This window comes from Phyllostomus hastatus, unplaced genomic scaffold (assembly GCF_019186645.2).
Source record: "Phyllostomus hastatus isolate PE091 unplaced genomic scaffold, TTU_PhHast_1.1 phas_contig_40, whole genome shotgun sequence".
Lineage (NCBI taxonomy): Eukaryota > Metazoa > Chordata > Mammalia > Chiroptera > Phyllostomidae > Phyllostomus > Phyllostomus hastatus.
The window spans coordinates 40,154,763-40,180,608 of NW_025333872.1; the positions used below are offsets into that span (position 1 = coordinate 40,154,763).

Consider the following 25,846-nt stretch of genomic DNA (forward strand, 5'->3'; position numbering starts at 1 on the left):
GATGGATGCTTAATTCTTAAAAACAGAAATGAGGCAATGGCAGTATTTCAGTAGCTCAGCTTTAATATATGATCGATTTTGCTATGCATTCTGTAATCAGGTACCAGAATATTAAAGAATCATATAAGTAATTCTATAAAGACAGGCCTTTTAACTTTCTGCTGAAAGAAACTTGTGACTTAAGTTCTGTTTTTTTGTTGTTGTTGTTTTATAATCTTGTCCTTTTTGTGGTTTGTTTTAGCTGCCCTACAGAGTGTTTTTCCTCAGGCTGAACTCGGGACATTCCTAGCTCTTTCTAAGAAGGAGAAAGAATGCCACCTGAAAGAACTCTCCATGATCGTTACTGGAATTCGTTTATTTAACCGAGACACTGGAAAGGGAGGAGAAGGCATTGAGTACTGTAGGTCTATCATTATGTTAATTCTATAGGTTATGCAGGTTTAGAATTGAATTTGCACAGAGAGGAAAGTAATACCCAGTACACTACTACTATTCTTAGATTTCAGATTTGATTGTGTCTTAGTTAGAACTACTTTTCACAATGTGTAGTAATTTTTAGCTAGTATAGGAGAGTGAATCAGTGAAAGGAATGAGGGGGCAAGTCCAGAAACCAGCCTCCCTCATTCATGGGGCTTTGTGTACTTTACTCCAAGTCAAGTAACGAAAAGGGAGTAAAACTCAGTGATTTAAAAATAGAAATCACTCTGAAAATAAAACAGTTGTTGATACAGTTAATGGAGTGAAAAGGTCCAGGAGGAGATATCTTCAAATGTTTAAATTCAGGAGCATTTACTATGCGGTAATATGGATTTATTATCTACAAGTCTGAAGGTACTCATGAAATATTTGATGAAGGACCTACCAGTAGAAATAACTTCCTTAGGAATTTGGTGCACATACAGGTCCACTGATAAGGGGTTATAATCTTTCAGCAGATCACTGATCTAGTACAATGGGGTAAATTTTTGCATTTTAAATCTGTTCTAAAAAATCCAACTCCCATTCCTCATAAAGTTCTCTATTTTGCTAGATTATTCTGTTACTTTTCAGTATCCCAGTGAGTTTCTTAATTTGCATGCTTTTTCTTCTTGTTTTTTTACAAACAAAAAAGAAGATATACAGAAGGAAAGATACAGTGACTTTTTGGGAGGTACATGGTCAATAGCACATAGTACCAAAGCCTATCAATCCTTCAGGCTCTTCTGTGTGTTTGTGGGAACAGCTGATCTTCTCTATCTTCAGTTTTTATTCTGACAATATATTTCGTTTAGACAAGGTTTGTGTGTGTGGGGGGGTACTTTTTTCCATGATGTGAGAACCATGAAATACATGCCTTATCATTATTAATTTTGTTGACATGAGAACTAACTCAACTTAATAATAGAAATATGACCATTTTTAGGCTTTTTCTCCTTAATTCTTTTTAGACTTCTTCATGTCTCTCTTAATATACCTTTAAAAACAGTGCCAGCTATTCTACATGAAGCAATCCCAGCCACCACTCAGCATATTGACTCCCAACTTCAGACTGCCCAAGACCAGGCATACCGTTACACGGCCATCCTCGAGAGGGTAACAAAGAACCCACTCATGAGTACAGAACTGCAGACATATATGTTAAAAGAAGCAGTCTATAATGTGCGACAGTATGAAATCTTCCTTCAGATCATCTTGGTAAGTTAGTGTCATAAGATCCTGCCTTTTCCATAGAATGCAACCGCTTTAGATATTATGGGGCTGAAACAAAAGGTAGAACCAGCTTGTTGATAAAGGAGGTAATCTTAATAACTGCTCAGTTTATATTGCATCTGAAGGCCCAGGAACTAAAATAGAAATGGGGCAACTGGACTTTGCCCTTAGTGAAAATATATTGGTAGGAGTTGATTTTTTAGTTGTCGGTTCTGTTTGGTACTCTGTAGTATGATTGTTAGCATGCTGTAGTAAGTGGTGTATGTGTGTGCGAGAGAGAGAGGAATGCTGCAGTGTTGCACTCAGACTAAGTGTCTAACATATTGTTTGGCAGGCAGTTGGCACTCAAATAATTTTTATGTAATTATTTGTTCTTATTGTAAAAATTGGTAGAAAAAAACTTTTATTTCTGATGTTTTTTAGATCTAATAAACAAGCCAAACAATATCCCCAAAGTGCTGGAAAACATGGCAAAGTAGTGATTTTGTACTTTTTAAAAGTAGGAGAACACTTTCTTTCAGACAAAAACCTACTCAGGATCCTAAAAATGTAAAACAGGTATTTAGATTAAAGAAATGGAGAACTGTTCCCCATGGAACATCCTCATGGCACCCTAGGGTTCCAGGGAACACAGTTTATTAACAATGTCATGACAGCAAGCTATGTTCCCACCAATTACTGTTTTTATTTTTGTTTTAGCTTTATTGAGGCTTAATTAGCAAAGTTGTAAGATACTTAAACTGTACAATGTGATGATATTGGGTTGGCTGAAAAGTTTATTTAGTTTTTTTCCATACAGTGGCTCTAGTAGTGCTTGTTGTCTTTAACTTCATTCGAAACAATTTTGTTAGATTGTATTGTGACAGCTGTCAAATCAGCATGCATTTAAAAAAAACTTATCAAAATTGGTGAATTTTTGTGTAACCATTTTAATACTGAAGATGGAAAGGATATGCAACATTTTTGACCTTTTATGCTTTATGATTTCAAGAGAGGTAAAAACACAACTGAAATGCAAAAAAAGATTTGTCCATAAGAAGGTGATGTGATTGATTGAACATGTAAAAAGTGGTTTGTGAAGTTTCTTGGTACTATTGACATTTTTACCAAGTAATTCTTTGCTGTGGGGCTGTTTTGTGCATTGGAAGATGTTTAGCAGCACCACTAGAAACAAATAACAGATGATAGCCAACATACTCCAAGTCTAAATCAAGTTAACTAAATAAGTTAATAGTGAAAATGAAAAATGTGACTTTTATTTTATAGAAAAAACTAAACGGACTATTTGACCAAATATCTATATCCCCATTGTATTCCCTGCATTGAGTCAATTAACATATCCACCCCTCCTCGTCCCTGTTTACCTTTACAAAGCCTCTATTTTCCAGTCACCTTGAGACTCAGGGTCAGGGGAGCTGTCTTTTGTTTGAGTGAGCACTAATGTGTTGAGGGGTAGAATGTGATGTGCTCTAATCCTTTCTTCTTTTTAACTATATGTTAATAACTTGATTCTTCTTTTGGGTGCACTTGATCTGTCTTCTTTCTTTACCACCACTGTGGAGAATAGGAAGATAAACATCCAGATGACATGACTTCATTGCCATAACCCGGGAGTGGTCCTTATAACTGATTCGCTCTCTGATTGCCTTCAGAATGGAGGATTCTAAATCAGCTATTCAAAACCAAATCATTCTTTAGGGTAGATGTTCCCCTAACATTGACTTGTGGCTGTCAGACTTATGTAACTAGTCAGATATGGAAAGGATTTTACAATCAATTTATCTTGAAGTGCCTAGAGGTCCATAGGAGTAGACCTAACATTTACTTTTGTCTTATGCATTTGGAAGAGATATCATAAGAATAAACCTTGGGATACTGTCTCACACACTATAAGAATGTTATAGAGAATGTTGCTCATTATATAGTATCTTCTCACAGCTCTCAATTGTGAATCATCTTCAACCAACTAACATACAGTCTTGAGTTCTCATTGGAGTTCTCACTCTCAGAGCTGAAGGGACAGTCAAGTAGAGTGTGTATAAGTGATGAGTGCAGGCTCTGCAACCAGTCTGCATGGGTTCTGACCCTGACTTTCCCACTTACTAAATCTGTGTCCTTGAGGAAGTTGTTTAACTTCTTCGTGCCTTAGTTTCCACATTTGTAAAATGGGGTTATTGATAGTCTTCATTATGTCAGTAAGGTGTCACAGTACCTGACACATAGTAAGAGTTCGGTAAGTTGATGATGATGGTGGCACTGCCACTGGTGATGTTTATTATTACTGTTATCACCATCGTTAGGGTTTTAGCAGAACAGCTCTGATTTCATTTTGGTAGGGGCATAAGATGGAGAACTCTCGTTTTTCTAGACAGCATATCATTCCCAAGCATTTTGCTGTTCATGTTACTGAGAAAGTTAATTTTCTGATCTTAGCACTTGTCATGACTATTTTTTACTAACATCAGTCAGGGTTGGGATGAGTTCTCTTCACATTCTCTTTGCTGCTTAATCAGTGTCCATTTGTGTGTTTTTCAATTATAGTTTACATTCAATATTACTTTGTACTAATTTCAGGTATATAGTCTAATTGTTAGACAATCATATACTTTACAAAGTGGCTGCCCCAATATTTCAAATGCCCACCTAGCGCCATACGTAATTATTATGATATTATTGACTATATTCCCTGTGCTGTACTCTACATCCGCATGACTATTTTGTGACTACCAATTTGTACTTCTTAATCTATTCATCTTTTTTATGTAGCCCCCCCAAATTCCCTTCCTCTGGGAACCATCAGTATGATCTCTGTTTTTATGAGCTTGTTTCTGTTTTTTTAAATTTTTTTATTTTGGTCTTTAGATTCCATAAAAAAGTAAAATCACATGCTATTTGTTTTCCTCTGTCTGATTTATTTCACTTAAAATAATACCCTCTAGGTCTACCCATACTGACACAAATCGTAAGATTCCATTCCTTATTATAGCTAAGTAATATTCCATTGTATATATGTACCACTAGTTTTTTATTCACTTGTCTATTGGTGGTTACTTGGGTTGCTTCCTTATCTTAGCTATTGTAAATAATGCTGCAATTAACATAAGGATGCATGTATTTTTTGGAATTAGTGTTTTGCATTTCTTTGGATATATACCCAGAAATGGAATTACTGGGTCATATAACAGTTCCCTTTTTAATTTTTTGAGTAAACTCCATACTGTTTTCCATTGTAGCTGCACCAATTTACATCTGCACCAACAGTGCATATTTTTCCACATTCTTGCCATCATTAATCTCTTGTAATTTTGGTAATAGACATTCTAACAGGTGTGAGATGATAGCTCTTTGTGGTTTTGATTTGCATTTCCCTGGTTTGTGATGTGGAGCAGTTGGTCATCTGCATGTCTTCTTTTCAAAATGTCTATTCAGATCCTTTGTCAATTTTTTAAATTAGATTTTTTTGCTATTGAAATGTATAAGTTTATTGTGTATTTAGGATATTAATCCCTTATGAAATACATGATTTGCAAATTCCCTTTGGTAGGTTACATTTTCATTTTGTTGATGATTGCCTTTACTAAGCAGAACCTTTTTAGTTTCATGTAGTCCACTTGTTAATTTTTTACTTTTGTTGCCTTTGCTTTTGGTGTCAAAGCCAAAAAGTTACCATCAAGACTGATGTTTAGAAGTTTACTACTTATGTTTTCCTCTAGAAGTTTTATGGTTTCAGGTCTTACATTCAAGTCTTTAAACCATTTTGAGTTGATTTTAGTGAATGGTGTAAAATAGTGGCCCATTTTCATCCTTTTGCATGTATCTGTCCAATTCTCCCAACACACTGTCCTTTCTCCATTGTATATTCTTGCCTCCTTTGTTGTAAACTAATTGACCATATATACATGATTTATTTTGGGGCTTCCTATTCTGATCCATTGATCTATATGTCTGTTTTTTATGACAATACCATACTGTTTTGATTACTATAGCTCTGTAATATAGTTTGAAAACAGGAATCATGATGCTTCTACCTGTGTTCTTTTTCAAGTTTGTTTTGTCTGTTTGGAATCTTTTGTGGTTTCACACAAGCTTTGGGATTGTTTCTTCTACATTTATGAAAAATGCCATTGGAATTTTGATAGCAATTGCATTAAAGCTGTATATGGCTTTGGGAAGTATGGGCATTTTAACAATATTAACTCTTCTAATCCATAAGCACAGAATACCTTTCCATTTATTTGTGAGGAATAACTTTACAACTAAAACCTCATTGTGGTTGTGAACAAAGTCTTTTTTGGTAAAATGTAAACAGAGTGATTATTCTAAGGCATTAACAGGAAAAATCAAGAAGTTCTGTGTACCTCCTCTGTGAGTGGACCCTAAAAACATATTTGGGGAAGAATATCTAGAATATCTGTAGTTGTAGATTTTAAGAAGTGTCATGTTTCCTGGCCAGTGTGACTTGGTGGGAGTATTGTCCATACACTAAAAGGTTGCAGGTTCATTCCCCTGTTGGAGGCAACCACTGGATGTTTCTCTCTCACATCAATGTTTTTTTTCTCTCTCCCTAAAATCAATACACATATTTAATGAAAAATTTTTTAAAATAAGTGTTATGTGTTGAATGTAAGTTTTACTTTGGAGGGCACACATAGATTTATTTCTGTTTCTTATTGCTGTTGCACAAATCTAAGGACTTTAAGAACTGCATTTTCATGTTTGATCCCTAAAATAGAACTAATAGGCTAGGGGGATAAGTCTCTGTGAGGTGGACAGAAGACCCATTATACAGGACAGATAATGTTATATGGGAGGATGAAACAAGAAGAGGGAAGATGCTTAAAGGATAGTATGGGTAAAATTAAAACAGAATGCCTGTTATATTTGTGAATAAAAATTTTTATTAGTTGAAGTACAGTAATAATATTTGATATTTGTTATGAAGTAATTTTTTGTTATTTAAAAATGGTCTAGTAAACATATGGTTAGGCTCTAGATAGTTGAAAACTCAAATGTGCTTTTTTCACTTCAAGTAAATGTCACTGTTTTACACTGTACTGAAAAACCCATACCACCATCACTTCTGATCACATCCTAGGCAGTGCAGTATAATGGGTAAGAGCTGGGTTCTGGGCTCTGATGGTCTGGGGTAAAAACATGATTCTACCTCTTATCATCTGTGTATCCTTGGGCAATGTACTTGCCTTTTTATACCTTGGTTTTCTTATTTGTGTTTACCCCTTTGTGTACTTATTAATATAGTGTTAGCACATAGTAAGAATAAATGTTATTTCAGACTCATCATTCAGCATCTTATTTTCATATTACTATTGCTGTATCAGAAGTATATAATTTTTCTTTCAATACTGAGATTTTTAAGATTTTCTACATTCTTGAAAGTACTTTTCAAAAATTTTAGTATTAGAATAGTTTTCATCCCCTGGCTGGCATAGCTCAGTGGATTGAGCACGGGCTGCGAACCAAAGCATCGCAGGTACGATTCCCAGTCAGGGCACATGCCTGGGCCACGTCCCCTCATGGGGGCCACATGAGAGGCAACCACACATTGATGTTTCTCTCTCTCTCTTTCTCCCTCCCTTCCCCTCTCTAAAAATAAATAAATAAAATCTTTAAAAAAAGAATAGTTTTCAGAGGAACACCTCATTAATTTTATCATTGAGGAATGGAGAAATAACAGCTTTGCAAAGCTGTGTCATAGGATCCACTTCTCAGGAATTCAGTATAATTACATTTATACTGAATAGGAAAGAATACCTGTATACATTTGAGAAAATGTATAGCCATTGTGTTTTTAAAAATGTATCCTCCAACCATCACTTCTGGAGCACCATCTGTATGCCAGTACAGTTCTTGGTGTTGGGGATACCATGGAGAACAGGATCCCTGCTCTCACTGAGATTACCTTCAAGGGAGCAGGTGGGACTTAAAATAGATGGGATTTTTGTAGTGAAATTATTAAAATATTAGTGCAAATTATGTTGTCTTCACAGTCAGAAATAATTACTAGTGCTCAAGAAGTGGAAATGATGACAAAGCAGTTAGGAGCCCAACTTGAACAATTGAAAATGATTGTGAATGCAAAGACAGCTGTCCCAACATCACAAGTCTTTGTAAGTATCTGCCATGAACTTTGACTTTATTTAAGGGTGAATATACTTTGGGCTCTATAAAAATGAATCAGAAGTAATTAAAATTATATAGGGTGGGGCAAAAGTAGGTTTATAGTTGTTTCTATGGAAAATAATACAATAATTAATAAATAATAATACAAGAATAAACTGTTTTGCATACTCACAACTGTAAGCCTACTTTTTCCCAACTCTATTTAATTACTAAAACTGTAATATTGGTTTTATACAAGTTGGTCCTGTTCTTGATGGTTATTTTGTAGTAACAGTAGAAGTTGGATGACAGGAATCCCGTGGTAGGCAATTGCTACTAAAGAAAATGCAGGTACATGTAGTAATAACCATAATATCAATATTGGCAGTGGCAAACAAAATAACCCACAATACAGTGTTGAAAATGTGTTCACAGTAGCTGATTTCTAACTGCCTTCAGCAAAGAGGTGATGCAACTTGTGACTTTCCTGAAAAGACAAATAATAATCACTGTGATTACTAGGCCTGCAGTGATGCCCACTTTTCAGATTATCTGTACCATTTTATGAACAAATCTGATAGCCCCAAGGAGGTGAACTGCGCATGAACTGCATCTTATACAGTATTTTGAGGCTTTGGTAGTTTTCCATAATCATTCCCAATATTTGATTTTAAAAACTAATGAGGTCTGTCTGGAAAGTGTCCAGCCATTGTTAATATAATGAGAATGGTTTGCACAACATCAATCTAACCCAGCAACCAAGGAGAGTGGACTGGAATGCACATGTGTGAGCAATGACAACTTCACTATACTAGTCAGTGCAGGTGGTAGACACCACTGAGTGAGCATGTGTGCTGTGTGGCCATTGCATTCAAAATGGCTGAGCGAGTACAGTAACAAATCTGCATGAAATTTTGTGTTAAGCTTGAACATTCCTCCACAGAAACTATTTGTATGATTCAAAAGGCCACCACTGTGGGCAACTGGTGATTGACAGCTTCATCACGACAATACACCTACTCATGCATCATGTCTCGTGCAGAATTTTTTGTGAAACATCAAATCACCCAGCTCACTCAGCCCCTCTACAGCTCAGACTTGGGGCCCTGCAACTCTGGCTTTTCCCAAAACCAAATTCACCTTTGAAAGGGAAGAGATTTCAGAGCATCAATGAGATTCAGGAAGATATGATGGGGCAGCCAATATCTAGTGGAAAAACTGTGTGAGGTCCCAAGGTGCATACCTCTAAGGGGACTAAGGTGTCATTGTCCTATGTCCAACATTTCTTGTATCTTGTATCTTCTTCAGTAAATGTCTCTATTTTTCATATTAAATGGCTGGATACCTTCTGGACAGACCTCATATATTAAGCCTGATTAGTTTTTTTGTTTGTTTTGTAAGTCAGTGACCTTTAATACAAATACAAACATTTTATCTCACTAACCTAAAGTCTTTAACTTGCAGCTCACAGAACATGCCCCAAAATATATTGCTAGACTTTCCAAGTTCTTTTGAATCATATCAAGCCAGATTAAGCCTAATAATGAGTAAAATTTAGCTTTTTATATAAAAAGGAAGTTATTTTCCCTTTGACCTTTTGAGGTAAAGCATCCATAAGTCTTCCTGCCTTCGGGCATGTCAGGAAAAAGAGGAGAGCTTTATTTTCTCTAAAGTATGGCTTTACTTGTACTTGTAGCCACGAGGTCATTTGTGGTATCTGCTGTTTGGAAATAGGCCAGGTGATCAAATGTGTTTGGTTTTTTGATTAAATTAGCTGTATAATAACCATCAAAATAAAATGCTTTGAAATAAAATACAAGTTTATTTTCTCTAATTTGTGGATCCAGTTTCTATCTAGGTTCTCTTGTTTAACTTCATAAGCCTTTTACTTGTCTTGAGAAATAATTTCTTTATTTTCAATACTACACTGATTATAATTTTATCAAACCATTACATTTTAACCATTTTTTCTCTCTTACTCAGCCCATCTTCATTGAACTTTCCAACCTGTGGACTGGCCTTCAGGATGAAACTGTTTTGATTGGTATCCTCACTAATTTAACTACTAACCTTGAGCGATTTTTGGGCACTCATGAAGTGCTCTTTCCTGAAAAAGTAATACAAGATCTTCTTGGGGAAGTGACTGTAAAAACTGATATGGATCGATTGAAAGAACACATGGGTAATAGAAACCATCCATTATTTCCTCTTCCTCTTAAAATTACCTCTAGAATAATGTCACTTTTGTTTTAAAATTTTCATATTATATTTTCTGATAAAGTATTAGACATCTTTCTTGATTGTAAGATAATTTTTATTATTGAAAATTTGGAAAACAAAAAAATGTAAACTGTATATTTTACTATTCAGTTAACCATTCCTAATATTTTGGTTAGTGTTTTGATTATCAGATTTTCTGTGCTTATGTGTTTCTACTATAATATTAGTGATTTTTATTATTGATTTGTAGTAGAAAAGCATATTAATCCTTGCTATATTTGTTGCAAATAAAGTTTCATTTCTTTAGAATGCTATTTGCCTCAGCTTCAAGTTGAAATTTAGAAATTTAATTTTTCAAAATTAATTGAGCTTATTTTAGACTCTTTAAGAAATGCATTGATTCTTGAAAATCTGTCTTTATCAATAAACTTCTTTTTTTTCCCTTCTATCTTAAAGACAGTTTAAAATTCATGAGAAATGCCAAAATAGGGTCTGGCACTTGAGTTGTTGCCTAAAAACAAAGTTTGTCCAGAAGATGAAATTAGATAATTTACTCTCCAGATTTCTTTTCAAATTTTATTTTTGTAAAAGGGGGAAATAAAAATAAAGCAGCAGTTTCCATTCTTAAACTGTTGGAACACATAAAATCTAAAAACAAAATCAAAGAGACTCAAAGGCATGCTTCCAGTTATTTTTCTTACTGATTTTGTTTTTACTAAAACAGCATATCTGTGCAATTACTAAATTAAATTGAGAAGTTAAAGTCACTTCAGCATTGATATTACACTTAACTATATCAGCAAAACAGTTTATTCGCAACTTAGATTTAAATGTGTTGTTTCCCACCATACCTCAAAACTTCGTGTTCCCTAGAACACCATCAAGATATTGCTCCAGTGAATTAGGAGATCCAACATTATTTTGAAAGAATTTAATTTACACTTGCCACATGTCATAACTGTTCAAGGCTTTCAGGCATACTAGGAAATAAAGAGGGAAGGTTTGTTTTCTCCAAAGTATGCATTTACTTCTGGTTGTAGCACAGTCATTTGTGGTGTCTGCAGTTGGTATAGAGCCAGTCACAGAAGTGCAGTAGGATTGTGATAGCTAAGAATCTTGGGTATCAGTGTTTTATAAATGCATGTTTTTATTTGTGGAAAAAATTCAGTCAGTTTGCTTATCAAATGTAAATAGGTTAGCCAACTGACACCAGGAAGTGTTTAAAATGTAAAGAACAAAAATTGTACACCTTGTTATGAAAATTAAGTTACAAAGAGATGTTTCCTTGCCTCTTTCTGTTCAGAATGTTCTCAACTGTTTCAAGAAGCAATAGTCCTAGTATATAAGCATCATATTCAAAGTATTTTGCCACCTGGTATAAAATGCTACACCATCTTGAATGAAGTTGATCTATTTCTGTCACATAGCAGCCAGTTTCTTCTGCTCATTTCCTTGGGTTATTTGCTCTTCCCATCGAATAAAGTTCTTCTTATCATCTTTTTTCATTGTAGAAGAAAGAGTACAATCGGTGGATTACAGAAAACAAGAGTGGCTTTTCCCAGAAACAACAGCAAATTTTGATAAACTGTTGATTCAGTATCGGGGATTTTGTGGTTATACATTTGCTACAACAGATGGTCTTCTCCTTCCAGGTATATCATTGGAAATGGTATTGCTCCTACTTCCTTATTTTTTTTTATTTTAATAAAGTGCTGTCTCTGTCACTGACTTGTTCACTTTTTAAAACTTTATTGGATCTGATGGTGAACTAGAAAAGGAGCTACAAAGATGATCCAGACAAAGTGTTCATCTTTGACATGCTCACAGTATAATCTAGTAGACTGACGTAAACAAAGAATTATAATTCAAGTGATAGAATGTGTATATAATAAAATATGGATGCTGTAATATCATAAATGGAGGCTGACTCATATTTCTAGTGATGGATGGCAGAAATGCTACATAAGCCCTGGCTGGTGTGGCTCAGTGGATTGAGTGTCAGCCTGCAAACCAAAGGGTGGCTGGTTTGATTCCCAGTCAGGGCACTTGCCTGGGTTGCTGGCTAGGTCCCCAGTAGGGGCCATGTGAGAGGCAACCACACACTGATGTTTCTCTCCCTCTGTTTCTCCCTCTTTTCCCCTCTCTCTAAAACATAAATAAACAAAATCTTTAAAAAAAAAGAAGTGCTACCTGATATTACTAAAATACATCATTCCCCAAAGGAATTACTTGAAAGAACATCACTAATTTGATATGGTTATTTAAAAATATTCTCTGTGACTTTATGGTTACATTCTACTAACATGGATCAGGATTTCTGTATAAGACAGATACCGCTAAGGAAATGGCCAATTTCTTATGAAATAATTTCTCTTGCTCTTACTAGAGCTTCTCTAAAGCAAACAGTAAACCAAAAATTGAGATGAAATAAGTAATTATCCAAAAAGTCCTGTGTGAATTTGGGATAACCAGAAGTTGGCTAGGGCTAGAATGAAAACAGTTTGACAAGACTGTGTCTTATTTCCCTTATACTATTAAGTTTCTCCTTCCTTTTCTTCTCTCTTATTTCTTCTGTTATATTTCACAGTTGAGTATTCTTTTTTATTGCAAATATATTTTTTGGGACTGTGTGTATACAGGCTAGAGAACACACAAATTAACTCGTATTTATGGTGTTGGACTTTTCACAATGGGATTAACAAAAGAGTTTACCATGGGAAACTGATAAAATAGTTTTCTGAGACCCCTGTGAGAGTCATTGATACTGAGGAGAAAACAGTCAAGATCCATGAAGAAGTAGAGCAACGGAACATAGATAGATGTTCTTTCTTCCATTTTTCTCTTTTGCTTTCCTTTCCCTCTCCCTTCCTCCCTTTGAGTCATGAGAAACACAAACCTGGAGAAACATGGGTGTGTGATGACGGCAGAGGTAGCATGATGTGGTTGGAAAAGCCATGGGCTAGGATTCAGAAGTCTGATTTCTAGTCCCAGTTGTACCATTAGTGAACTGAGTAACCTTCAGCAAATCTTAGGCTTTCTGTGGACCTCAGTTTCCAAGTCGGGAAAAGAAGAAGGAACAACTAGGTGGTCTGTTCAGTACCTTCCAAACTATGATTCTAAGAAAGGGGGAAAAGAGAAATGTAGAAGGCTTGTGGGGCCTAGGTTTTAGAATCCTCTCTGAGTAAGCTAGTCTGGCTACTTTACTTCTATTTACTACATCACTTCCTACTACATTATTTTCTGGGCAGCAGAAACCTGCACTTCCTGAGGGGGATTCTATAGCACCTCCCTCCTTCTATTGGAGACTGCAGACCACAACAGGTAAATCCTAAGATGATACTGTGCCTTACCAGTCACGGTCTGTTTCAGATGACCTCATTGACTTCATTTCCTGCCACTCTTTCCCTTGCTTACTGCTCCCATCCTTACTGCCCATCTTGTTATTCTTGAACTTGCTAAGCTCATTTTCACCTCAGGGCCTTTGCGCTTGCTATTTCCTGTCCTTCGAACGCTCAACGCCCTCCCGGCCTCCCACCTCACCCCTGCCTTGCCCCCCCCCCATGGATGTATATATTGTCGCTCATTTTATTTAGCCTTCCCTGATGACCCAGTTGAAAATGTCAGCCTCACCACTTTCCTTTTACCATGTGTTTAACCCGCTTTACCGTTATTTTTTCTGTAGCACTGTCTCTCTGGTCTGTGGTATATTTGTTGACTTGGTGAGCACAGGGACTTTGTTTTCTCCTGTATCCTCAGTGCCAAGAACAAGGTCCATAAATATTTGTTGAATACATGAAAGAACAAATATGTAAGACAGTATTACTGTTTTCAATATAACTCCCGTAAAGTATGTAGATATTTAATAATCCATACTTGATGTGGTAACTTTTCACAGTGGGAAATACTTTCCTTTTTTTTAAATGTTGGTTTGTTTACTACTTTATTGGCACGTTAACATGACTTAGTTTATTTTTCTAAGATTTTATTTATTTTTACACAGAGGAGAAAGAGAGGGAGAGAAATATCAATGTGTGGTTGCCATTCACATACCCCCTACTGGGGAACTGGCCTGCTACTCAGGCATGTGCCCTGACTGGGAATCAAACCAGTGACCCTTTGGTTCCCAGGCCAGCATGCAATCCACTGAGCCTCATCAGCCAGGGAGGGAAATACTTTCTAACATGCAAACTTACATTTTGGAAAAGATGTCCCACTTTTGTAGTTCTTACAGAATTATTTTTAAAACAATGTTTATGTGAAATTTAGTTTAATTTAGGGAGATTTGAGAAAACTGTCAGATTGACCTCTCATAATAGACATTTAAACACCTATATATGGATGGTGAAATATTTTTATATAAAATCATGTTTTATAATAAAAACATATAAAATTAATTAATGTAATATGAATTTTCAATAAACTATAGTTTAACAAAACGTACACTTTAAAATTGCTTTTTGTAACATTTTAGCAAAATAAAAACCCAAGTAATATGTTGAAAATTGAGTATAAAGAAAATGGTTCCGTGGATGCATTACAAACACACAGCCACTTAATAATTCATAGCTCATTCAATCCCTTTTCTTAATTTTCAGGAAATCCAGCAATTGGAATTTTGAAACATAAAGAAAAGTATTACACTTTTAATACCAGAGATGCTGCATATTCATTTGCAGAAAACCCTGAAAATTATATTGACTTAATTACTGAAAAGGCCAAAAAAAATGCAGAATTAATTCAGCTACTGGAACTTCATCAACAGTTTGAAACCCTCATTCCATGTTCTGAGGTAAATGGGATTAATATTTTAAGAATTTATGACATTTAAAAATATAGCTAATTTAAAAGTTATATTTTTGTTGTTCTCCAGTCCATGCAGAGGGAGAGTCAGATGAGGGTCTTTACAGATTATCTGAAAAGTATTAGAATCTGGAGATGGAAACTAAGAAAATCCACAAAGAATAGTGAAAGCAGGATAAGGAGTTAAATTGATGAATTTGGCTGGAGAAACCTAAATAAGAAAGACTATATTAAGATAGTTCATTGAAACTACAATATTTTCTTATCTACAATTAAAGGAATTCAGCACAGATAACATATTGATAACACAAAGTTGTAAAATAATTTAACATGTTTAAATCGCAAGTTTGAACGGCCACAACGTGGTGTGTTTGTAGTGTTACAGAACCAAAGTGGGGCCTGAGGTGACATACTGTTAATGAAAGGACCCTCTGCCCAGCTCGATTGCCACCACCAGAGGAAAGACGTCTCTCACTGCCAGAGATTTGTGAAAAGGAAGGGAAATGTTTATTTAATGCTATACAGACTTAAAGTAGTGACCTAATGTCTTCATCAAAATCCCAAAGTCCCTTAAAACACCCACAAACACACACAGTCCTTCCTTCCCCCCTTTGCCCAGTCTAGGGTACCATATCTCAGGAAAAGAAATAGAAGTCCGTGGCTCAGGCAGCCCCTTGTTCTTCCCAGTAAGTAATCAATCCATCTCAGCTGGTACGCCTCTCTCGGTTCCCGGCACCATCAACTGTGTCGCTGGGTCCTCTGCTAAGGCTGGGTGCTGGTTCCTCCTCCTAAAGCTGTGGGGGTCCCCACTGTGGCAAAGCTGTGTGGCCCCTCCTTTCTATTGCCACAGCCCCATGGTCCTCTCTGCACAATGGCCCCGGGAGTCTCCACTCTGGCAAAGCTGCATGGTTCTCCCTCCACAATGGCTACAGGAGGGGGGTTGCCACTCTGCCAAAGCTGAGTGGAGGTTCTCTGCTAAAGTTGCATGGTGTTTTTCTCTTGCAGGGCTGCGGGAGTCTCCACTCTGCTAAAGACCGAGAGTTCTCTCCCCTAGGCCTGCGTCTGGGTTTAAATCCCTGCACCAATCTTCTTCTGCAGCCCCATTTCCGACCCCTCCCACAATTGGTTACACTTGCCAGCACTCCCATATCCTTCCAGCTTTTCTGGGCTGCCATCGTGAGTCTGGGCAGGCATAGCCCCATGTCATGTAGCCAATCTTCTCCAAGCTCCCACGCATGCACTGTAACTCGGGGGACCTGCTCCCCAGTTACATCTTGGTGGGGAAGTTACTTTCATCCCCTGGCTTAGAGCATGACCACAGCTATTTAACATATCTATGTAACCAGTTAAAGGTTATAGATATGTTAAATGACCACACCAGAGGTTAGCTGCAAAGCTGTTGCTATGCAAAACTGTTGCTATGCAAAACAGCTCTCTATGGCCTTGCTCCATTTGTCCCTTCCCCCAGCCCACACCCGGGTAGGGGTGGGGGGGGGAGACATCCTAATATTTCCTAAACACCTTGAGTTCTGGACCCCATTTCAAATCCCTATTTGGGGCCCCCTTCTTGGCTGTACCCTATAACAGTAGGTCGGTGCCTATTCATTCAGCAGATGTTTACTGAGCCACTACTGTGTACCAGGCACTGTTCTTGGTACCAGGGACTCGGCAGTGCACAAAACAGATAGGAAATCCTGCCTGTATGGGGCTCACATTCTACTGTATATTCTTTTCATTTTCTTCCTCTTTGTCTCTCATTTTTATGGTTCACCTTTTCATCATTGCTTGTTTCTGTCGCTTCTTTCATTCAATTCCTCTCTTTTAAACTCACTAAAATAAAACCCTGAAATACACTGCATAAATTTTTTTTAAGTTTTCATCAACATTTTGACTATGAAGCAGGTGGGTTTGTGTACAACTGACCAGGTCAGCAGGGACCCAAGCAGTGACTTAAAGAATTGTAAGACAGCCAAAGACAATGAAAGTTTAGCATTGGATAAGCAGAGAGGTGTGCTGTATGTAAACAATGCATAGTTTTACATTAAGGAAAAATTTTCCCCTATGGTAACAGGGTGCAGCCAAGAGGGGGGCCCCAAATAGGGATTTGGAATGGGGTGCAGAACTCAAGGTGTCTAGGAAGTATTAGAAAGACATATAGGATGTCCTCACCCTTTCCCCCACAGGTATGAGTTGGGGGAAGGGACACATGGAGCAGGAACATGCAGGGTTGTTTTGTACAGCAACAGCTTTGCAGCTAACCTCTGGTGTGGTCATTTAACATATCTATAACCTTTAACTGGTTGTTAAATAGCTGTGGCCATGCTTTAAGCCAGGGAGAAGGGAGTGACTTCTACCCAAGATGTAACTGGGGGCAGGTCCTCCGAGCTGCAGCACCTGCATGACAGCTTGGAGAAGATTGGCTCCATGACATGGGGCTATGCCTGCCCAGACTCACGATGGCAGTCCAGTAAAGTTGGAAGATGGGAGTACTGGCAAGTGTGGGCCGATTGTGGCAGGAGTTGGAAATGGGGCCACAGAGGAGGATTGGTGCGGGGATTTAAACTGAGACATGGCAGCCCGTGCAGAGGGGACCACATGGCTGTGGCAGTGCAGAGAGTACATGGGGCTGTGGCAATAGAGGGGAGAGCCACGTGCTTCTGGCAGAGTGGGGACCCCTGCAGCCATGTGAGAGGAACCACGTGGCTTTGCCAGAGTGGGGACCCCTGCAGTTTAGGTGAAAGGAGAGAACCATTCAGCTGGGGCAATAGAGGAGAGAGCCACGTGCTTCTGGCAGAGTAGGGACCCCACAGCTTTGGTAGAAGAGGACCACAGGGCTTTGGGGTGCTCCCTTTGGCCATATGGCCTGGAAAGCAGGAGAGACTTTGCCTGGAAGAAGGGTGAAAGAACTCTTGCCAGTAGGCCATAAGAAGGTGCCACATGGCTTTGGATTAATTGGAAATCCTGCCTGGATGGTGACACAGCTGACAATGTCGGGAGCCTAAATCATGGACATTTGCTTCTTTTCCTGAGATACAGTATCCCGAATTAGGGCAGGGGGAGGAGGAAGCACTGTGGGCGTCTGTGGGTATCCAAAAGGATTTTGATATTTTAATGAAGACATTAGGTCACTACTTTAAGTCTGTATAGCTTTAAATAAACATTTCCTTTCCTTTTCACAAATCTCTGGCATTGAGAGACATCTTTCCTAAGGCAGTGAATAGTCAAACCTAGTGGGGGACCTTTTGGTAATAGTATACTGTACCCCCTTGGCCCTGTGTGTATGTGTTCTGTAACACTCCATCTCTGGTCTTGTTTTTCCCTTGCTTTCTATTTACCATATTTTGCTGTGTATAATGCACACCCACGTTTTTGGCCCAAACTTTCAGGAAAAAATCTTCCATTTTAATTTTTTAATTCAATTTTTATTTATTTATATTTAGAAACAAAACTGATGATTTTATTCTAGAGTATCATTTTGCATATGGATATCATTATTGCTTTCTAGAGTTACACTTTTAATGAATAAGCATAAATAAAAGAATTAAAATCATTTGCATAGATACACAATTAGTACTACCCATGTATAATACACATCCTTATTTTTCCCTCAAAAATTTGGGCACAAAAGTGCGCATTATACACAGCAAAGTGGTAATTCCCAGCTGTTCTTCAGTGACCTTCAATACCCATGAAGTAAGTTATCTCCCTCCAATGCTGTGGTCATTATTTACTTGCCACTTACTTATACTATATAATACCATTAATTATCTTTTCAGTATGTTTTTGTCTGCCTCTCTATATCATAAGTTCATTTTGAGGGTAGAAATTATATCTTATGTTAAATTTTAGGCACTCATATCTGTTGTTGACTTAGGAAAAAAGTTAATCTTTTCTCTCTCCTTTGTGCTGTGACTGAGCTCCTTAAATTCTTTCACTCCTCCAGCAACTTCATGTCCAGCATCGCTGCATTTTGTTTAGCATGGAATTACTGAATAGTACTTAGTATTTGAATAGTAATAGTGAACTTCTGGGTGTACTAGCAGAAACTTAACATATTCAACTAAAATTAAAAACCACCTCTTAGATAATAATCTATCTAAGTACAAGGGGGGACCCAAAAAACCCTGGAATTATCTTCTGCAGAGCAGGCCCCTTGTAATACAGGCTTCTCTCTCTAGATGAGTGTTCCAGGAACCCATCTGTATCAGTGTACCAGCTGGTCGTTTTTGTGAGAGGCTGCCTTTGGCTTCAGTGAATTTTTTGGAAGACTTTTTCAATGCATTTGCCCATGATTTCATGATGGGTGATTTAGGAGTACACCTGCCCACACTGTGCTGAGTGTTCAGCCGTTTTTGACCAAAAAACAGCATAACCCCCACTCCCCACCCTCTCTGTTCACCTGATCTTGCCCACAGAAACTTTTTTTTTTGTTTCTTCGGATGGAAAAAGTCCTCAAAGGGAAATGTTCTGGAAGAGGTGAAACAAAAAACAGCAGATGCACTAAATGGCATGAAAATCAACCAGTTAAAAAAATGTTTTGAGCAGTGGAAAAGCCTTGTTAGGTGTATTGCATCAGATGGAGAGTATTTTGAAGGTGACTAAAGTTTAAACATGTTAAAAATAAATACACGATTTTTTATAAATAAATTCCAGGCTTTTTTGAGTTTCCCCTCATATGCCTAGTGTGAGTTTATGGTATGTTCTAAAGATGTTCCAATACTTTAAAGAAATGTGATTTATACCTAATATTTAATGGCTATTTTAAACTTCTGTCCATTTCCAATGAGATGTTACTTATACTACCAATTGTGAAAGTCAGAGAGGGGGCATTTGACTTGGCAATGAGTGCGTTAGGTTTTCGCCTTCCAAAATCTACCTCCTACATCAAATTTACAAAACTATGCACAAAGCCACAATGCCCAGGAAAATAAATTTCATATAGCTTACTATGAGCTTATATTCTCTGATGGTATTATAGATATATACCATGTTCGAAAATGTTTGTTTTTCCTAATCTTTTGTCAGTTTTAGCTGAATAATTTATTAGTTACCTATAAATAATGTTTATTTTTTATCAGAATTAATTACAAAACTCCATTTCTTTAGATGAAGGGTGTTAAGAAACATATAAAACCAATTACAAAGAGTGAAACTAGCACACAGACGGATCTACACATATTGCCACCAACAATTGTGAGATCATATGAATGGAATGAATGGGAATTAAGAAGAAAAGCTATAAAATTGGTTTGTAACAATATTTCCTAAAATTAGTTATAGGCTGTGACATTTTAATATATTGTTACTTATAGCATTGTTAAGTTAAATTATTTTTATAAAATAGTGAGTTGTACAGAGTTCTTTGCTAACACAAAAGTAATCAGCATTAACTTATTATTTGCCAGCTTTACATTAAAAGGTTTATTCTAATTTTAAGCATATGTAGAAATACAGAGCATGAAACTATTCTCAAATTATACCAACCAGGAGCTAGAACAATAATAATTTCTCTTTCTATTGATCTATAGAATAGTTTTAATTTATTGTGTTACTCTATGAGGTGCCAGTATTTAAAGCACTCTTAACTTCCTCTAATCATTTCAAGTATACCCTCCTCTTATTTGGACTTTTTTTGAGGAGCAGAATGTTACACCTCTGTTATATCATAAATATTGTCCCCTCTTGTAGTGAACATGTCCTCTCCAGACATGGGGCTCTCTAGTCCTGACTCTCAGCCATCTCAGGCACAGTGGGTGCCTACCATTAAAGCCTGTCTTTGATCATCCCCATCTGACTCAGTGGAATTCCCCCCACTCACCCTATTTGTAGTGTCTTGTCATTTTAAAGAACAATTAATTTTAATATGAAGTCAGCAAACACTTTTTATATCTGTAGGTTTTTCTTAGCATATTTTACACATCTCTTTAACTGAAAACTGGTGTGGAGATAAATGAAGATGACCCAAATGAGAACACAGGCTATTCAGAGTTTGCTATAGTGTGGGAGCCAGCCACCATCACTCATCTTTGGCAGAGGCTCGAGAGCAGGGAGAAGAGTAGGAAAGCTATATAGTGAAAAAAGATAGTGCCTTCGTTATTCTCTGATTGAAGATTGTTGACATGAGGAAACTGTAGTTGGGCATCTTATGTGATTGGCTTGATGAGCATATTTGGCTTTCTCTGGTTAGTAGTGGGGCTAAATTTTATACTGATGAACCTTCTCTTCTCATTTTTCAATAACCACTTCATTTTTATTCCCACCTTAGACTTAATTATCCCATAGAATTGCATTGTGTTGAATGCCAGCTCCCCATATATTGCCCGCACAACCTGTTGACAATACAAAGCTGAGTAGTATATTGGTTTCAAGTCGTGAGGGAAACCACCACCTCAACAGAGCTTTGGCAGCATCTCAAAGGAGAAATTGCAAGGTCAGAATTTATTGAGAATTTGAAGTTTGGTTGAAGGCAGGTCTTTGAGTGCTGGGGTAGGTTGGTGGATGAGATAGAGCCTTGAATTAGGTTGGATAAAGATCATGAAGAAGCAGTCCAGCACTGACAGGAAAAGTAAGGTGACTTCTGAGGCAAGGGATGCAAAGAACCCTAGTGCTTAATCTATGTGCTAATGCTTACTATTGAAGAATTGATGCATCTTTCAGGATGTTCTATAATAACAGTCTAGTTAAATTTGCTTTGACAAGTGTCTCTTGGGATCGTAAAATTATGCTAATGAAGATAATGGAATAGTAAAGTCATATTAATATAAACAATAAACTGTGGATGGCGGGGGGAAGCAATTCTGGTTCTCAATCACCTGCAGTATCTCAAACTCTGAAACGTTTTCTCTAATATCCATCTCTCCTAAACTTACATGCCTTCTGAGTTTTTTCTTGGACTTCACCATAACTTCAGTAACTCATATTCTCCTTTTTATTGGCCTCTCCTTGTTTCTCAGCCTGAGTAATCAATCTTTTTAACTTTATGTTTATTAGTAATCCACAAAAGGAGTAAGCAAAATGTAGAATAATGTAAAATATAACCTGAAAACACCAGAGGTTTTTATATTAAGAGTCTTGGGTAAAGCCCATTTAAACAGGACAATGGAAATCTTTAATTTTTGTCTTTAAAAAATAGAAACTGAGCATGGTAGAAACATCCAAGTTGTATGAATCTCAAAGTATAGTAATGAAGGAATTAGAAGATGATATTAACAAGTAATTGAGATCACTTTGAACCTGCATGTTCTTTGTTTGGATCCACTTTCATTATTTAATATATTTTCATACTTTGTGACAAAGTATGTTTTCTATTACATTCTAGATTTCCAAACATTCTAATGTCTTATAAAAATGGTATGTTGTAAAATTACTTTCTTTGTGGATGGAGAAAAAATAGGCAAGCATTAACTGATACCTAATATTTTATATTAGTCATTCTTAGATAAATGTTAATTCCTATGTATTCTCTTTCTATTTAGGCCAATTTGCGTCAAAGAGTTACTCACTCGGTACAAACTGATCTTAGCCACATGAGAAGAGAAAATTTTTCACAGATGTATTCTTCAAAGAGTGAGAGCACGCAGTCTAAGAGGGAAGGCAGCACTGGTGTGCCCAGGCCTCAGGTTTACATAGCTGGTCTCCGCGGTGGTCACACTAAAACCACTCACGCGGTCAAGGTGAACTTAACTAGAGCTGTTGATGAAACCTAGTTGGAGACCACCAAATCATGAACAATGGCAAGTATTTAAAAGCATTTTTGCATCTGTGAAGTTTAGCTAATGTTTGGTGCTGGTACGTGCATTCATTGGTTGTGTGAATTTTTTTGAAAAAAATAAAAATGGTTTTCCATGACATGTATTTCATTCTATTAAAAATGAAAAGTGAACTTGGTATGTTCATCTTTTATTTGTTAGAAGTTTGGCAGCATTAAGACTGAAATCATGACACCAGTTAGATATTAGAATAAGATTATTATGCTTGGGATAGAAGTTTATTTTTAAAATCATACATAGTGTTAAACATTAAAAATTTATTACATAGTCAATGTTTTAGCTTCATCAGCTATTTAATGTTCACATAGATTAAATTGATGTACAGTTGTCCCACCTTATTCACTGTTTTACTTTCTGTTGGGAACAAGGAAATTAAGAACTAAATTTAACCTTAATAGACAAGAACCACATTGTAGCTAAAAAGAAATGATAAAAGAGACAAAGTACAATTAAAGCAAACATCCTGTGTCTAGCAGATGCTCTCCCCTGGGTAGGCTAGATAAGCAGTGCTTTGTAGTTTTTAATGAGAAAATAGAAAACTAGCTAGCTAGAGCCAGGAGATTACTAGGTTAATGAACAAACATCCTGCCTTCCTGCCTTATGAAAGAATGCTTGGTTTGAAATTCCCGCGCGCGGTCTTTGTAAGCGAATTACTAACTGCCACGTCTGCTTCTGTATAACGCTTGCTTGCCCGCCCCTGTATAAGAACGTAGTTGTAAGCACTCGGCACGGCTCTCGTTTGCAGCTCCTTGTGGGCACTGTGTCGCTGGACACTTTGAGAGTTCGCCCCTGCGCAGGTTAAACTTGGCCAATAAAGTAACATCTTTGATACCCTGAGAGTCTCCGATATTTGTTCTCGCGTTTGCTGGATGCTACACTTTCTACAGTTTCAGTGACTCTCTGTCAACCATGATCCAAAAATATTTATTGGAAAATTCCCCAGAAATAAAAAAGTATTGTTTTAAAATTGCACCCCATGCAGAGTAACATGATGAAAACTTATGCCGTCCTGTTCTATTCTGCGCTGATGAGGATCATCCCTTTGTCTCTCTCATCTTCGCTGTGAATCCAGTTCAGTAAGATGTTATAATAGGCCCACGTTCACGTGACTTTTATCATTACATATTGTTATAATTATTTCATTATTAATTAGTGTTGCTAACCTTCTACTGTGCCTAATTTATAAATTAAACTTTATTGTAGGTAGGTATGTACAGAAAGAAAAACAAAGTATGTATAAAGTTGGGTACTATCCTCAGTTTCAAGCTTCCACTGAGGGTTTTGGACCCTAGTTCCCAAGGATAAGGGATGGGAACTACAGTGTGATAAAACTTCACTAACTGGGAACAATTAGAGCAAAGGTCCATGTGATGTTCTTCAGTTGTGGAAATTTTACATGGGGTTTCTGTCCCCTTGAAGAAAACAGAATTATTGGCAACACTTTGTAACAGGGTGCAGCCAAGGGGGGGTGCAAATTGGGACTTGTAATGGGATCCAGAACTCAGGGTGTCTAGAAAATATTAGAAAATATATTTATAGGATGTCCTCACCCCTACAAGTCTGAGCTGGGGGATGGGACACATGGAGTGAGGCCATTGAGAGTTGTTTTGAATAGCAACAGTTTTGCTGATAACCTCTAGAATGGTCATTTAACATATCTATAACTTTAACTGGTGTCATAGATATGTTAAACAGCTGTGGCAATGCCTTGAGCCAGGGGGATGGGAGTGACTTCAACCCATGATGCAACTGGGAGTCAATGCCCCCTGGTTACAGTGCATGTGTGAGAGCTTAGAGATGATTGGCTCCACATCACAGGGCCACACCTGCCCGGACTTACTATGGCAGCCCAGGAAGGCTGGAAGATTACTGGAATGCTGGCAGTGTAACTGATTGTGGGAGGAGTTGGAAATGGGGCCGCAGAGGAAGATTGGCGCTGGGATTTAAAACCCAGGCATGACAACCATGTGGGACTTTTTGGTGGACCATGAGGCTTTGGCAAAAGTTGGGACTGTGCAGCTTTGGGGTGCTCCTTTTTGCCATGTGGCTTAGGAAGCAGGGGAGACTTTGCCTGGAAGAAAAGGGGTGAAAGGGTTCTTGCTGGTGGGCCATTAGAAGGTGCCACATGGTTTTGGATTAACTGGAGATCACGACAGTGACAGAGCAACACAGCAGATGGTGCTGGAACCGAGGGGCTGCCTGAACCACAGACTTCTACTTCTTTTCCTGAGATATGGTACCCCAGACCGGGCAAAGGGGAGAAGGAAGGACTGTGCATTTGTGGGTATTCTTTTTTTTTTTAATATATTTGACAACACCCTCCCTGATGAATGTCTTATTTATTTATTTATTTTAGAGAGGGAAGGCAGGGAGAGAGAGTGAGAGAGAGAGAGAGAGAGAGAGAGAGAGAGAGAGAGAGAGAGAGAGAGACATCAATGTGGGGTTGCTGGGGGTCATGGCCTGCAACCCAGGCATGTACCCTGACTGGGCATCGAACCTGTGACACTTTGGTTCGCAGCCCATGCTCAATCCACTGAGCTACACCAGCCAGGACCTGGTATTCTAAAGGTCTTTAGTATTTTTTATGAAGACATTAAGTCGTTACTCTAAGTCTGTATAACTTTTAAATAAATAATCCCCTTCCTTTTCACCAGTCTCTGGCATTAAGAGATGTCTTTTCACAGCAGCAGGCAAGGCAAACCTAGTATGGGGTGGGGGACCCCCAGAGCACAAGGGTGAGTCCATTCAGCATAGTATATCATTCACCCCCCGGCCCTTGGGTCTGTTCTGTAACAACTTGGCTGGCCCTCCTGTAAGTAGTAGCTGTACCCTTTAACAGGGCAGGCACTTCTATCTCTGAGTGTGGCTGTCTCACAGGCCCCACCTTTGTTTCTTTGCCTTATTTGCTTGACCCCTTAGGCAGTTGTGTTCAGGAATCCTGTGAATTACTGATTGATAAATTTTAGAGCTGTAATTTTATTGTTTTACATGTTTCTAATGTTCACTCATAGATAATAAAGGCTTCCAGGTGGAGGGACTGTTAAACCTGCTTTAATAGCTGAGTGGTTATTTATGTTTAGCATATACGTTTTTTTCAGCCTAAGTGACTTTTGCTAAGGTGTTTGTATAATTTGTTTTCTATGTAGATTAAATGTCATTTATAACATGAATATGCTTCAAAATTCATTTTTCACAGGTTTTATAAAAGTAAACCTCAAACAGACCTACTTCTAACTTTTCATGGTTTT

The 25,846-nt window shown here is 37.5% G+C and overlaps 1 protein-coding gene across 1 annotated transcript in view; it reads left to right on the forward strand.

Moving 5' to 3' along the window:
- CFAP206 (cilia and flagella associated protein 206) overlaps positions 1 to 23,006 on the forward strand; it is a 31,118-nt gene extending 8,112 nt beyond the window's left edge. Inside the window, exons 6-13 of the mRNA XM_045843581.1 lie at positions 242 to 400; positions 1,466 to 1,674; positions 7,698 to 7,817; positions 9,793 to 9,991; positions 11,541 to 11,681; positions 14,625 to 14,818; positions 19,936 to 20,076; positions 22,305 to 23,006. Of these exons, the coding sequence (XP_045699537.1) occupies positions 242 to 400; positions 1,466 to 1,674; positions 7,698 to 7,817; positions 9,793 to 9,991; positions 11,541 to 11,681; positions 14,625 to 14,818; positions 19,936 to 20,076; positions 22,305 to 22,535 (1,394 nt within the window). The 3' untranslated portion in view covers positions 22,536 to 23,006. The remainder of the gene's footprint in view (positions 1 to 241; positions 401 to 1,465; positions 1,675 to 7,697; positions 7,818 to 9,792; positions 9,992 to 11,540; positions 11,682 to 14,624; positions 14,819 to 19,935; positions 20,077 to 22,304) is intronic.
- Positions 23,007 to 25,846: the final 2,840 nt, after the last annotated feature.